The sequence below is a fragment of the Corvus moneduloides genome, chromosome 30 (assembly GCF_009650955.1).
Source record: "Corvus moneduloides isolate bCorMon1 chromosome 30, bCorMon1.pri, whole genome shotgun sequence".
Lineage (NCBI taxonomy): Eukaryota > Metazoa > Chordata > Aves > Passeriformes > Corvidae > Corvus > Corvus moneduloides.
This window is the reverse complement of record NC_045505.1, coordinates 1,561,055-1,574,832: the sequence shown is the minus strand read 5'-3', so window position 1 is coordinate 1,574,832 and position 13,778 is coordinate 1,561,055. Positions and strand designations below refer to the sequence as shown.

The 13,778-nt window shown below is 60.5% G+C and overlaps 2 protein-coding genes across 10 annotated transcripts; one reads left to right on the top strand and one right to left on the bottom strand.

The window, feature by feature from the left end:
- Positions 1-115: 115 nt before the first annotated feature.
- CSAD (cysteine sulfinic acid decarboxylase) lies at positions 116-7,022 on the bottom strand. Of its 6 annotated transcripts, XM_032094110.1 has the most exons (15): positions 6,645-7,022; positions 6,104-6,347; positions 5,209-5,335; positions 4,485-4,575; positions 4,006-4,112; positions 3,781-3,896; positions 3,273-3,352; positions 3,142-3,196; positions 1,997-2,113; positions 1,859-1,923; positions 1,668-1,749; positions 1,381-1,580; positions 1,261-1,312; positions 536-625; positions 116-416 (listed from the first exon to the last, which is right to left on the bottom strand). In XM_032094110.1, the coding sequence occupies exons 2-15, from the start codon at positions 6,245-6,247 to the stop codon at positions 243-245; spliced, it is 1,500 nt and encodes a 499-aa protein (XP_031950001.1). In that variant the 5' UTR covers positions 6,248-6,347; positions 6,645-7,022; the 3' UTR covers positions 116-242. The 6 variants fall into 6 exon arrangements, with proteins under 6 accessions (XP_031950001.1, XP_031950005.1, XP_031950002.1 ...); XM_032094114.1 differs by lacking the exon at positions 6,104-6,347 and having other exon boundaries at positions 6,645-6,770; XM_032094112.1 differs by lacking the exon at positions 6,645-7,022 and having other exon boundaries at positions 294-416; positions 536-621; positions 6,104-6,495.
- A 755-nt stretch (positions 7,023-7,777) lies between these two features.
- On the top strand, positions 7,778-13,422 carry ZNF740 (zinc finger protein 740). Of its 4 annotated transcripts, none has more exons than XM_032094172.1 (8): positions 7,778-7,832; positions 8,951-9,250; positions 10,547-10,678; positions 11,704-11,790; positions 11,897-11,956; positions 12,100-12,214; positions 12,291-12,409; positions 12,504-13,422. In XM_032094172.1, the coding sequence occupies exons 2-8, from the start codon at positions 9,242-9,244 to the stop codon at positions 12,594-12,596; spliced, it is 615 nt and encodes a 204-aa protein (XP_031950063.1). In that variant the 5' UTR covers positions 7,778-7,832; positions 8,951-9,241; the 3' UTR covers positions 12,597-13,422. The 4 variants fall into 4 exon arrangements, with proteins under 4 accessions (XP_031950063.1, XP_031950066.1, XP_031950064.1 ...); XM_032094175.1 differs by having other exon boundaries at positions 7,784-7,832; positions 8,951-9,136; XM_032094171.1 differs by lacking the exon at positions 7,778-7,832 and adding an exon at positions 8,026-8,102 and having other exon boundaries at positions 8,951-9,136.
- The last annotated feature ends 356 nt before the right edge of the window (positions 13,423-13,778 follow it).

The window sequence follows — 13,778 nt, the reverse complement described above, 5'->3', positions numbered from 1 at the left end:
TACATCCTGATCCCAGAATCCACAACCTCCTCTGGAGGTCCCAGGGGAATTGAGGGACCCCCTACACCCCTAAACCCCATTTTGGGGGGTGGGATTATATCAAGTTATTATCAGATCAGGGCCATTAAATGCTGTTTTATTCCCTAAGTGTGGAATTTTGGGATGTGGGGAGGAAATCAAGACTCTGCTCCTCTTCCTCAGGTGCAGGTTTCGGGGTCTTTCACAGGGGTTTTTGGGAGTGCTCACAGATCCCATCCCAGTTCCTGGATCTCATCCAGGAAGAAGTCCAGGTCCTGGCGGGTGACAGCAGGATTGGTGACAATCTGCCGGAAGAAGTTGACCCGGGATCCTTGGGGTTGGTATCCCACCATCATGGAGCCCCTCCGGATCATCTTTTCCTTAATGGCTGGGGCCACCTGGGGGGAAACACCATTTTGGGAGGATTTTGTTTTTATTTTCAGGTGATTTATTTGAGATTTGGGGGCTCTTTGGGGGGGGGGGGAGGGGGGGGGAGAATTTGGAATTCTGGGCTCACCTTTCCCAGTTTGTCCCAGAATTCCGGGGAGCTCTCCTGGCCCCGCAGGCTGGGCGGGATGAACCAGAAGCAGAGGTTGAGGAATTCCGGCTGCGGGAAGAGGAAGATCATGGCCAGGAAGAAGGAGATCATGGCCATTCACCCAATTCCCAGAATCTGACAGGGATTCAGACCACCAGGAATTCGGTCTTGTGTATTTAATTGTCTGGGATTGGAACCTGCAGGATTTAATCCTCCAGGATTTCAACCTCCAAAATAGAAACTTCCAGGATGATTTGAAACTCCAGGATTATTTAAATATCTGGGAATTAAATTCCAGGATTTAAATCTCCAGGGTTTCAACCTCTGGGATTAATCCACAGGGATTCAAACGTCTGGAGAATGATTTAAACCTCCAGGATTTAAACCTCTAGGATTTCAACCCCTGGGATGATTTAAACCTCTGGAATTCCACTCTCCAGGATTTCAATCTCTGGGATTTAAACCTCTGGGATTAGTCCTCAAGGTTTTAAACCTCCAAGATTTAAACTTCTGGGACAATTTAAACCTCTGAGATTTCAGCCTCTGGGATTGAAAACTCTGGAATTTAAATTCGGGGATTCAAATCTTTGGGATTAATCCCCCGGAAGTTAAACCTCCAGAATGATTTAAACCTGTGCCATTCCAGCCTCCAGGATTTTTAAGTGTCCACGTTCCCCCATCCCACATTCCAGCATCATCCCTACCTCCATCACCAGCTGGAATCCCTCCCTCCTCTTCACCTGCTCCAGCAGATACCTGGCGGGGAACAAAGGTGTGAAGCCCAGTTTGGGAGGGTGGGGGGTCCCCCTGATCCCGGGGCTCACCGAGTGGCAGCGAACGCCCGCTCCACACGCCGTCCCAGCCCCCGGGACCCCACAGCTTTCCAGAGGATCCAGAGCTTGAGGCCATCGGCGCGGCGGCCGCACTGGGGGCTCTTGTCCCCTGTGTCCAGGGACACGTCGTAGAACTTGTCCCGCTGGAACAGGTACGAGGCCCCCACACCGTGGCAGCGCTGCAGAAGCCCCTGGGAGGAGCGGGGAGCACCCCAAAATTAATGAGGGGGCCCGGGGAGGCATCCCAGGGGCAGGAATTCAGGATGGGGGGCACCTACGGAGCTGTCACGGAGCAGGAACGCCGAGCACTGCAACCCCACCATCAACAGCTTGTGGGGGTTCCAGGTCACCGAGTCGGCTCTGGCAGGGGGAACAGCGGGATTTGAGGGGCCCTGTGGGGAAAAGGGGAACCCCAAAAACGTGGAGGGGGAGGGGTGGGAGTCTGCTGGGGGCAGGGGGAGGGACACACCTGTGGATGCCAGCAAGGAGGTGACGGAGCTGGGGGGAGAGGAGGGCGCTGCCCCCCCAGGCTGCCTGCGGGGAAAGGGGGATCAGCACCCGCGGGGGACCCCCGGGCCCCCCAAAACCGGGGACCCCCCAAACTCACGTCCACATGCAGCCACAGCCCATGGCGGGCACAGACGTCAGCGATGGCATCCAGCGGGTCGAAGGCACCCAGGACGGTGGTGCCACTTGTGGCACACACGAAGAGGGGCTCTGAGCCCTGGGGGCATTAGGGAGGGGTCTGGAAGGGGTTGGGGGTGCAGGGGGCATGGAAGGGGGTAGAGGGCAGGGGGCCCACAGGGAGTTGAAGGTGGCCAGGATGGGGGCACAGACAAAGAAGGGGCTCCGTGCCCTGGGCGGGGCATTTGGGGGAGCTTTGAGAGGGGTTGGGGGGGAATCTGTGGGGGTTTGAGTGGGATTTGCAGAGGGCCTGAGGGGGCTTGGGGGGGACCTGGAGAGGCTTGAGGGGGATTTGGGGGATACGGGACAGGGGGACACAGAGGGTCAAAAGTGCCCAGAATGGTGGCACAGACAAAGAAGGGGCTCCAAGTCCTGGGGGAGCATTTGGGCAAGCTTTTTGGGGGATTTGGAGGATATCTGGAGGTTTTAGGGGGATCTAGGAAGGCTTGGGGGGGATTTGGGAGATAGGGGACAGGGGGGCACAGGGGGTCAAACGTGGCCAGGACGGTGGCACAGACGAAGAAGGGGTTCCGAGCCCTGGGGGGCATTTGAGGGGACTTTGAGGAGGCTCAGGAGGTAGGTTGGGGGGGTGGAGGATACAGGGGGACATTGGGGATGCAGGAAACAGGGTTCAGAGGACTTTGGGGTAGACAGGGGACTTTGAGGGGGGACAGGAGGCCTGGGGAAGACAGGGGACATTGGGTGCATTGGAGGGACATTGAAGGGATATTGGGGGGGCACTGGAGGAGGTTGGAGTTTTTTGGGGGGACACTGGGGGGATTGGGCTATTTGGGGAGACACTGGGGACATGGGGGGACATGGGGGTTTTGGGAACATGGGAAGGGCTTTGGGGACACTGGGGAGGCTTTGGGGACTCAGAGGGGGACACGCGGGTTTTGGGAACATGGGAAGGGCTTTGGGAACACTGGGGAGGCTTTGGGGACTCAGAGGGGGACACGCGGACTTTGGAGGAGCTTTGGAAACACTGGGAAGGCCACTGGGGATACTGGGGAGGCATTGGGGAGTTTGGGGAGCTCTGGGGACACGGGGAGTGCAGCCTCCCCCCACCTCAGCTTTCACCCTCTGGATCTCCTTCTCCAGCTCTTCCGGGATCATCTTCCCCCTGAGAGGAAGGGACAGGGATGGGGACACAGAGCGACCCCCCGACCTGGGGCCCCCCGGGACCCCCCAGCACCCACCTCTCGTCTGTCCGCACCAGGTGAACGTTGTCCATGCCAATTCCCAGGAAAGCAGCTCCTTTTTGGATGGAATAATGACTCTGGGCAGGAAAACAGGACCAGGATTGGGGGACCCCAGGAAACAGATTTTGGGTAACCTCAGGGACCAGACTTGGGGTGATCCCAGGGACCAGATTTGGGGTGATCCCATTGGCCAGGTTTTGGGGTGACCTCAGTGACCACGTTTTGGGGTGACCCCATGGATCAGGTTTAGGGCAACCTCCAGGATCAGCTTTGGAGTGACACCAGGATCAGGTTTTGGGATGACCTTAGGTGACCCCGTGGATCAGGTTTTGTGGGGATCCCAGGGATCAGATTTGGGGTGACCCCAGGGATCAGGTTTGGTGTGACACCAGGCACCTGAATTTGGAGTCACTCCAGGGATAAGGTTTGGAACGACCTCATGGATCCAAATTGGGATGACCCTGAGGATCAGGTTTTGGGGTGACCTCAAGCCCCCCGCTCCCACCTCCTGGGATGCAAACAGGGCCAGGCGAGGCAGGTCCCAGTTCCCTCTGCTCCGGCTCTCCGGGAAGCGCCGGAATCGCGCCACGTTCATGGCCAGCATGTTGGACATAGAGCCCCCTGCCCAAAGCGGGGGACAGGGACCTCTGTGTCACCCCCAGGGCATCATGGCCAGGCTGCCAGGGGGACGGGGTGGACAGGGATAATCCCCAGGAAGGGGCCAGGATACCGGGAGCGAAGATCCCATCACCGCTGCTCCATCCCACGAGCTCCCGAAGCTTGGCCAGGACCTGCTCCTCCATCAGCACCAGCACGGGAGCCACCTCGTACGTGTATCTGGAAGGGCTCAGTGGGAGCCGGAGGGTCCCCCTCCCCTTGAAACCTCAGAATCCCAAAACCTTCCCCTGGAGCCTCAGCAACCCCAAACCCTCGCACCCAGCACCCCGTCCTCCATCAGCACCAGCACTGGGGGCTGGACTGGGGGAGTCAGGGCAGGTTTTTGGAGGGTCCTCTCTCCTTTGGGCTCCTCAACACCCCCAAAACCCTCCCACCAAACCTCAGCAGCCCAAAATCCTTGCCCCAGCACCTCCCACTCCATCAGCACCAGGGGCTCCTCGCAGGTGGATCTGGGGGGGAGGAGGAGCCACAGCAGGTTTTTGGGGGGTCCCCCCACCCCCCTGCCCCCATTTGGGGGTGCTGGGGGCTCACGGGCTTGTGTTGAGGGTCTCGGTGAGGAACCGCCCTGCCAGGGCGTGGTGGTCCAGCCCCGAGAAAAGCTGGTTGAAGAAGCGGGGGTGACCTGGGGGGACACGGGAGGGACGTGGGGTGGTCAGAGGAGGACATGGGGGGACTCAAGGGGATATGGGAGGGAATAGGGGAAAATGGGGGGAACATGAGAGGCTTGGGGATGGCACATGGGAGGTGGGACACGGGAAGGTAAGGGAAGGACCTGGGGGGTTCAGAGGGGACATGGGGGGGGGGTCATAAGGAAATTTGGGGAGATGGGGTGGACATGGAGGGCAGAATGGGGGGATGGGAGGAAATGGGAACATTGGGGGGCCAGGGAGGACATGGAGGGACATGAGAGGATCGGGGGTGGGTAGGGAGGGAACAGAAGGGACATGGGGGGACATGGGGGAGTTGGGGGGACAGGGGGGGTCAGGGAGCGGATGTGGGGGGGAAATGGGGGGACACAGGGGTGTCAAGGGAGACAAAGGAATCTCGGGGGGGACATGGAGGGGGACGTGGCAGGGGCCACAGTGTTTGACACTGGGAGGCACCAGGGGCCACACTGGGAACCACGGGGGCTGAAGTGGGAGGTGCCGTGCCAAACTGGGAGCTTGTGCAGGGCTAAACTGGGAGGCGCTGGGCCTGCCCCGGGGCTGTACTCCCTCCCGTGTAGGGCGGGCGCTGGTGAGTACTGGGAGCGCACCGGTGCGGACGCTGAGGCGCAGCACGTCCCGGCAGCGCTGCAGGAGCCGCTCCCGCCCCTCCCCGTCGCTCCGCAGCTCCAGATCCAGCAGCTCCCGCAGCTCCAGCGGCTCCTTCCAGTCACACACCTGGGAATGCTCTGGGAATGACTGGGAGAGACTGGGAACGGGACTGGAAACCGCAGTGGGAATGGGAATGGGGTTGAGAATGGGACTGGGAATGGAAACAAGATTGGGAATTGGACTGGGACTGGAACTGGGAACCAGAATGGGAATGGAACTGGGACTGCCAACAGAATGGGAAATGGGAATGAGAATGGGGCTGGAAGTGCGATTGAAAATGGGACTGGAAATGGAAACAAGACTGGGAATGAGAATGGAAATGAAAATGGGACTGCAGCTGGGATTTATTCTCACTCCCAATCACAGTCCCACTCCCAATCCTGTTCCAAGTATAAGACTGGGAATGGGACTGGGAATAGCACTGGAACTGGGACTGGGAATGGGACTGGGAATGGGACTGGGAATAGCACTGGAACTGGGAATGGGACTGACTATTGGAACAGGACTGGAAGTGGGACTTGTATTGGGAACAGGATTGGGACTGGGACTGGGACTGGGACTGGGAAAGGAGCAGCATTGTGACCCCCACCCATTTCCATGTCTGCTTCCGGTTACACACCTGGGAATGACTGGGAACGAGAATGGGATTGGGACTGGGACAGGCAACAGGGAGGGACTGGGGACCCCACCCCCTCCGAGGGGGCTCCTTCCAGTCACACACATGTGGGGACAGGAACGGGACTGGGACTGAGAATGGGGATTGGGACTGGAAATGGGAGTGGGGTGGGGTGGGATTGGGAACCCCCGCCCTCCCCGGTGCTCTGGTGTCCCAACCTTCTGTGTCACGTCCGTGCTCTTCCGCACACCCTCCTCCAGCAGGATCTGGAACACCTCCTGCAGGAATTCCTCCCCAGCTGTGTTGTCCAGGCCGGGGTCGTCCAATGGGATGCTGTCCCCAATCCCAGAGGGCTCAGCCATGGCAGGAGAATACGGGGAGACCCTGAAATGCGCTGGGAAGGACCCTAGGCCTGGGACTGGCAGAGGGTGATGGGATGCGGGATCCCAGGATGAGATTCTCCTGGAAGAAGGAGATAATCCTGGGATGAAGTGATCCCGGGGCAAGGTTCTCCTGGGGTAAGGTGCTCCCAGAACGAGGTGACTGTGGGATAAGGATTTCCTGGGATAAGGTGCTCCCAGGATGAAATTCTCCTGGGATAAGGTGCTCCCAGGATGAAATTCTCCTGGGATAAGGTGATTCCAGAATCATGTTCTTCTGGGGCTTCTGGGACAAGATGATGGCAAAATCAGGTGTTCCCAGGATGAGCTTCTCTGGGGATCAGGCTCTCTGGGCTCAGGTGCTCCCAGATTCTCTCACCTCTGCCAGCTGGAATTTTCCAGGATCAGGTGCTCTCAGGACCAGGTTCTTCTGGGATGAGGTGGTCCTGGGACCAGATGATGCCAGACAAGCTCTTCCTGGGATCAGGCTCTCCCAGATCAGGCTCTCCCGGGGTCAGGCTCTCCCGGCTCCTCTCTCTCCCCTTCCCAGGACGGAATTTTCCTCTGGTCACGTCACCAAGGGGCAAGGAGCAAAGTCCCGGACTCAGGAAGGGGCCCCGGAGGGTTCTGGGCAAAGGGGGCAGGGTCAGGACTGTGTCCCCAGATCCGTGAGAAAAGGGAAGAGTGGTGACCCCCATATGTCCCCCCAACCCATTCCCAGTGTGTTCCCAAACCTATTTCCATTGTCCCCCCTGCCCCCAGTGTGGTCCCCCCATCACTAATGTACCCCCCCATCCATCCCTCGTGTCCCCCCATCGTTCCGTGTGTCCCCCCACCAGTGTTTGGTGTCCCCCCCCATCCCCAGCGTCCCCACACCAGTCCCAGTGCGCTTCATTCCCAGTGTCCCCCCCTAGTCCCAGTGCCCCATTTCCAGGATCCCCCCCCAGTCCCAGTGCCCCATTTCCAGGATTCCCCCTCGATTCCCGGACGCCACGGAGGGGGCGAGTACCTGGGGTGGGGGTGGGGCAATAAAGGGGGGCAGAGGAAAGGGGGGCACTATCCCCCAAAAGGGGTCACGGGGGGGACCGCGAAGGGAGGGGCCAGAGCGACGGGGGGGCCAAAGGCGGGTTGTAGTGGGGGGGTCGTGAGTGGGGGCAGGGTCGTGAGTGGGGGCAGCGGGGGGGGCGTCGGGGGAGGACTGTGGGGTGGGAGGGCGTCGGTCCCGCTCCCGGGGGGGCCGGGGGGGGGGGGTCGGGCCGCAGTCGGTGCCGGTCTCGGTGAGCCGGGGGGATCGAGGGGGTGGGTGGCTCTCGTGGGCACGGATCAGGGACGCCGGAGGCTCTCGGGGGGCTCCAGGCCGCGCCGTTGCCGTGGCAACGCCCTCAGCCCCGATGGCGGCGCGGCCTCACCTCCCCCTCTGCGCATGCGCGAGGCGCCGTTCCTTGCGCCCAGCGCGCGGCGCCCCCGGAAGCGGCGGCGGGGGCGGGGGCTTCCGGTTCCGGGTGGCGGCGGCGGGGGGGCGGCGGGGCCGGGCTCGGGCGGTCGGAGCGCGGAGGGGCCGCGGCAGGTACGGACCGACCCCCCCCGACCCCCCCGCTGGACCCTCCGGCACCCTCGGGGCCACCAAGGCCCTGCCCGGTACCCGGGCGCCGTTCCCATCGGGGATGGGGGGAGAGGAACGGGCTGGGGGTGGGAGGGAGATGGGGAGGGATTGGGGGGAGGTTCCTAACGAGAGGGGCGGCCCCGATCCCCGGTGTGGCCCCTCCCGGCGTGACCCTCCCCGGGCCTTCCCCCGGTTGTGACCCCTCCCCGGGACAGCGCCGCTGGGACCCCCCCGGTAACTCCTCCCTGGCGTCCCCCCGCTGTGACCCGCTCGCCCCGTGCCCTCCCCTTCCCCGGTCACCCCGGGTGTGACCCCCTCCCCGAGACCCCTCCCCGTGGTGGCCCCCCAGAGCCGCCCCCCCCCCCCCCGCAGGTTACGGACTCCCGGGATCCCAGAGCTCCCCCCGGGATCCCCCTGTATCTCCCCCCCGGGATCCCCCTGTGTCACCCCCCCGGGATCCCCCTGTGTCCCCCCCCGGGATCCCCAGAGCCCCCCCGGGATCCCCCTGTATCTCCCCCCGGGATCCCCCTGTATCTCCCCCCGGGATCCCCCTGTGTCACCCCCCCGGGATCCCCCTGTATCTCCCCCCCGGGATCCCCCTGTATCTCCCCCCCGGGATCCCAGAGCCCCCCCCGGGATCCCCCTGTATCTCCCCCCGGGATCCCCCTGTGTCACCCCCCCGGGATCCCCCTGTGTCCCCCCCCGGGATCCCCCTGTATCTCCCCCCGGGATCCCCCTGTGTCCCCCCCCGGGATCCCCAGAGCCCCCCCGGGATCCCCCTGTGTCCCCCCCCGGGATCCCCAGAGCCCCCCCGCCGCCTCCCCCTGCCCTGGGACTCCCCCCAGGGTCGCCCACCCCGGCACCCCCCCCAGCCCCTGTCCCGGGAGCTCCCCCCGGTGTCATCCTGTCCTGGGACCCCCCCGCCCCGAGGTCCTTCCCTGTGACCCCCTTTGCCCCCCCCTTTGTCCCCCCTTTCACCCCCCTGTGCCCCCCCTTTGCCCCCCCCTTTGGCCCCCCTTTGCCCCCCCTGTGCCCCCCCTGTGCCCCCCCTTTGACCCCCCTTTCCCGCTGTTTCCCCCCAGGCGGAGCCCCCCGGGTTCAGCTCCGTCCCTGCAGCTCCAGCGCCCGCCCAGCTCGGGGGGTCCCGGCTTTGGGGGGGGGCCCGGCCCTGTGTCCCCCCCCTTCCTGCCCCAGTGGCCCCCCCGGGAGGAGGAAGAGGAGGAGGAGGAGAAGGAGGAGGAGGAGAAGGAATGGCGGCGCCGTGGCGGGTACTGGAGCCCGCCCAAAAATCCATAAAAATTTACTGATCCCACCTTTTCTTACCCCAAACGAGCTTTACCTGGGCGAGAAGTAAGGCCAAAGGCTCCCACAGCATGGCTCAGGTAATGAGCCCCCACCCCCTGCATCCTGATACCCCCAGGCCCAGGAACTTGGGGGAACAGCAGCCCCAAAGAAATGGGAAAAGGGAAAATAGAGGGGAGAGAGCTGAAGCTGGAGCTTCCCTCACCCTGCGCCAGGGTGGGGGGTGCCTCCCCATCCCCCCTCCCTGCTCCAGGGAGATATCCCAAGATTATCCCTGGTTTCCCCAAAACTATCCTGATTTTCCCCAGAAATATCCTGAATTTTCCCCTTAGCCCTGAGGGCCTGTCAGGCCTCAAGAAAGGAGGTTCCAGCTCCCCTTCCACACTTGGGGTTCTTCCCAGGATTATCCCAAAATTTCTACAGTATTATCCCAATTTTTTCCCAGGATTATCCCAGTTTTCCCCAGGATTTCCCAGATTTTCCTGTTAGCCTTTAGGGCCCCAATAAAGGCAGTTCAGGAGGCAGTTTGGGATGTCTTTGCCTCCCCCCACCTTCCCCTCCCCACTTCGGGGGTTTTTCCAGAGTTATTCCTGAATTCTCCCAGTTTCCCCTGGAATTGTCCAAGTTTTCCCTGGGATAAACCCAAATTTTCCCCTGAATTATCTTGAAATTTCCTATTACCCATTAGATCCTCACTGGGCTGGAAGGAGGGGGTTCAGACCCCAAACACACCTGGGGTCCTTCCCAGAGTTACCCCAGGATTATCCCAGTTTTCCCTGCTATTTTCCCAAGCTTTTCTCAGGTTTATCCTAAATTTTCCCTGTGCTTATCCCAGTTTTCTCCAGGATTCCCCAAATTTCCCATCAGCCTTTAGGTCCCGTCAGGCTCCAAATAAGGGGTTCAGCCCCCCCAAACCCTCCTTCTTTGGGGCTCTTCCCAGAGTTACTCTGTAATTATCCCAGATTTTCCCCATAATTCCCCACCGTTTTCCTGGGATTATCCCCTAATTTCCCATTAACCCTTAGGTCCTGACAGGCCTCAAAAAAGGGGACTCAGCCTCCTCCATTCCCAGTTTTGGGGTGTTCCCATTTTGCCCTGGGTTCAGCCCCCTTTTCCCCAGGACCATCCCGAATCCGCTGCACGATCCCCTTGAATTTCATCATTTGACCTTAAATCCTCACGGGGCTGGAAGCAGAGGCTTCAGCCCCCTCCCTTCCACTTCAGGGTCTTCCCAGAGTTATTCTGGCAGCATCCCAAAGTTTCCCCAGGATTATCCCAAACTTCCCTCCCGATCATCCCAAAATTTCCCCAGAAAATCCACAAACCCCTGTCAGGGCCCAAAAGAAGGGGGCTGATGCCGGGGGTCCCTGTTCCAGGCGAGTCTCCTGGCCTGCGAGGGGCTCTCGGGCGTCTGCCTCGTCCCCACCGTCGCCAGCAAGAAGATGATGCCCAAATCCGGCGGGAAACAGGACGGGAGCCGGGAACGGGGCTCCAGCCCCGACCTCCTGGTACGGAGCTGGGGTCTGGCACCTTCCACTGGGGGATCCCACCTTGAACTGGGGGGTTCACCCTTTCATTTGGGGGTTTGTGCCTTTAGCTTGGCGTTTCCGACCTTTAATTTGGGGGTTTCCTGCTTTAATTTGGAATTTTCCACCTTTAATTTGCATTTTCTGTCTTTTAAGTTGGTTTTTTCGTGCTTTAATTTGGGCTGTTCTGCCTCAAATTTGGCATTTTCCACCTTTAATTTGCCTCTTCCTCCTCAACTTGGAGTTTTTTTCCTTTTATTCATCCATTTCTATATTTTATTTGACCTTTTCCACTTCTAATTTGGCTTTTTCCTGCTTTAATTTGCCTTTTTTCACCTCTAGTTTTCCTGCTTCAGTTTGATTTTCCCACTTTTCGTTTGACCTTTTCCTCCTTTGAGTTTTTCATCCTTTCATTTCCCATTTCTGGCTCTTACTTGATTTTCCTTCCTTCACTTGCCCTTTCCTTTCTGTTATTGGGCTTTTCCTCCTTCATTTGGATTTTTCCTCCTTTATTTGGTCTTTTCCTGCCTCAGATTTTCCTGTTCTAATTCCATTGTTTCCCCTTCAATTCCGTTATCCCCCAACCTCTCCATTCCCTGTTCATCCTTAACCCTCCCTCCCCAATTTCCTGCCCCTGCTTACCCTCCCCCATCCCCCCTTCCCAACCCCCCCAACTCCTGCCCCTTTCCCACCCAATTCCTGGTCCCCCAATCTCCCCTTCCCAAATGCCCCCCCCCAATTCCTTTTCCCTTCCCAACCCCCCCAATCCCTGCACCCCTGTCCCCCCATCCCAATTCTTGCCCCTCAATCACCCCTTCCCAAACCCCTCCCCACCAATTCCTGGTCCCCCAATTCCCCCTGCCCAATTCCTGCCCCCTTCCCAACCCCTCCCAATTCCTGCTCCCCCAACGTCCCCTTCCCAAATGCCCTCTCAATTCCTACCCCCCCCCATCCTCTGTTCCCACTCCCCCCTTTCCAAACCCCACCCCAATTCCTGCCTCCCCCAGTCCCTCCGCCAGGACCCCGACAAGCCCCGCGCCCGCAAGGAGGACGATGCTCCTGAGGCCTCCAACCCCAAGAAATCCATGAAAAAGGCAGGTCCCCTCCCTCAGCGGGGGGTCCCCCCCCGATTTTGGGGCCTGGGAGGGGGGGTCGGGGGCCATCACGGGGGCCACTGACACCCCCTCGCCCCCCCGGCAGCGCCGCAAGCGGGTTCCCGGCGCCGAGGGACCCCCGAGCTCCTCCCGCCGAGGATCCCAGGTTTGCCGCCGCGCCGCACGAGGAGGAGGAGGAGGAAGACAATCTCCCAAACTCCGGCAGGCGCAGGACGGCCGGGGGGGGGGATTTGGGGGGGCTGCTGGGGGTCCCCCCGGCTCTGAACCCCCAAATCCCCCCCGTTTCAGATGGTGGTGATCGAGCAAAACGGCTCCTTCCAGCTCAAGAACTTCATCTGCGACCACTGCTTCGGCGCCTTCCGGAGCAGCTACCACCTCAAACGGCACATCCTCATCCACACCGGTAAGCAGCCCTCATTAATGAGCGGCCCCAATCGTTAACGAGCACCCCCCACGCTCATCCACACCCGGAATTGCAGGGGAGAAGCCCTTCGAGTGCGACATGTGCGACATGCGCTTCATCCAGAAGTACCACCTGGAGCGGCACAAGCGGGTGCACAGCGGGGAGAAGCCCTACCAGTGCGAGCGCTGCATGCAGGTATTCCCAGAGAATCCCTTGGGAATGCGCTGCGGGGCAGCCCTGGAACTCAGAGCGCCGCCCCCGCCCCTGAACCGACCCCCTGTCCCCACAGAGCTTCTCCCGCACGGACCGGCTGCTCCGACACAAGCGCATGTGCCAAGGCTGCCAGACCAAGACCCCTCCCGACTCCCAGCTCCTGCTGTGAAAATCTGGGAATGCCGGGAAGTTCAGGGGGTGCGGGAGGGGGGTGTTTCCTCCCGCACCCCCCACATCACCATGCTCTGCCTCACCTGGATTTCTCACCCCCTCTAAGGATGGGGAAGAGCCCGAGCGCTGCCAGTGTGAAAAAACTTGGATTGTTCCTGCCCTCCAGCCTAAAAACTTGGATAACAATCCCAAAAATCCTCCTGGAATCTTCAAGTGATGCCCCCACCATCGTTATACCCCTGAATCCACCCCTCCCCCCTCTTAGGAAAGACTGGGAACCCCCAAACTGCCCGAAATCCCGGCGGATCTGGGATATCTGTGCACAGGTAGGAGGGTCCCGCTGGGAACAGCAGCATCAATCCCTCTCTTCTTTGGGAAAAGGAGAAAAACCTGAAGCTTTTGGAGGGTGCTTCAGCTTGGGGGGTGCACCCCCCAGTTTTTTTGGAAAATAGGGAAAAAAAAGGAATATGGGGGCCCCCACTTGAGCGGTACATCCTGCAGGACACTCAGCAGCACTTCCATTTCCTCTGGAACTCCTTCAGGTTTTGGGGTGTTTCTCCTATTTCTGCGTGGTTTTGGGGTGCTGCCTCTGCCCCCCCATGCCGGGAGGTCTGCACCCTGGGGGGGGAGGGGTGGGACAAGGGGTCCCCCAGTTTCCTGGAAAATCCTGTTCCAAGGGAAAGGAAAACCCCTGGATCTGGGGCAAGGGGGGGGCAGGAGCAGCCACACATCCCCAAAAACTCTGAGCGGGGCCCTGCTCTTCCTCCCCCCCATTTTGAGGGTGTCCCTGTCCCCCATCACAGACTGCTCCAAGGGGCAAGAAAGATGAATTTGCATCCCCTTCCCCCCCCCCATTTTTGTGCCCTGAACCCCCTTTCTGGGCCTGCAGGAGTTTTGGGGAGGGGCCCAAATTTTGGGGACCTCCTCCAATGACACTTCAGGAAGGACTTTGGCTCTGCTGAGCCCATTCCCCCAAATTTGTGGGGCCCAGGGGGGCAGTTTGGGGGCTCTGGCAGGGGTTGGGGGTGCTGGGGGGGTTGGGGGGTTCTGGGGGGGCGGTTGGGGCACTCCAGGGCCCCCCAAGCCGTTGGGGGGGGGGGGGGTCCAGCCTCCTCACCTTCCTCCCCCAGATGCATTTTTGGGGTGTTTTGTTGGGATTTAGGGTTTAATACAGTTATTT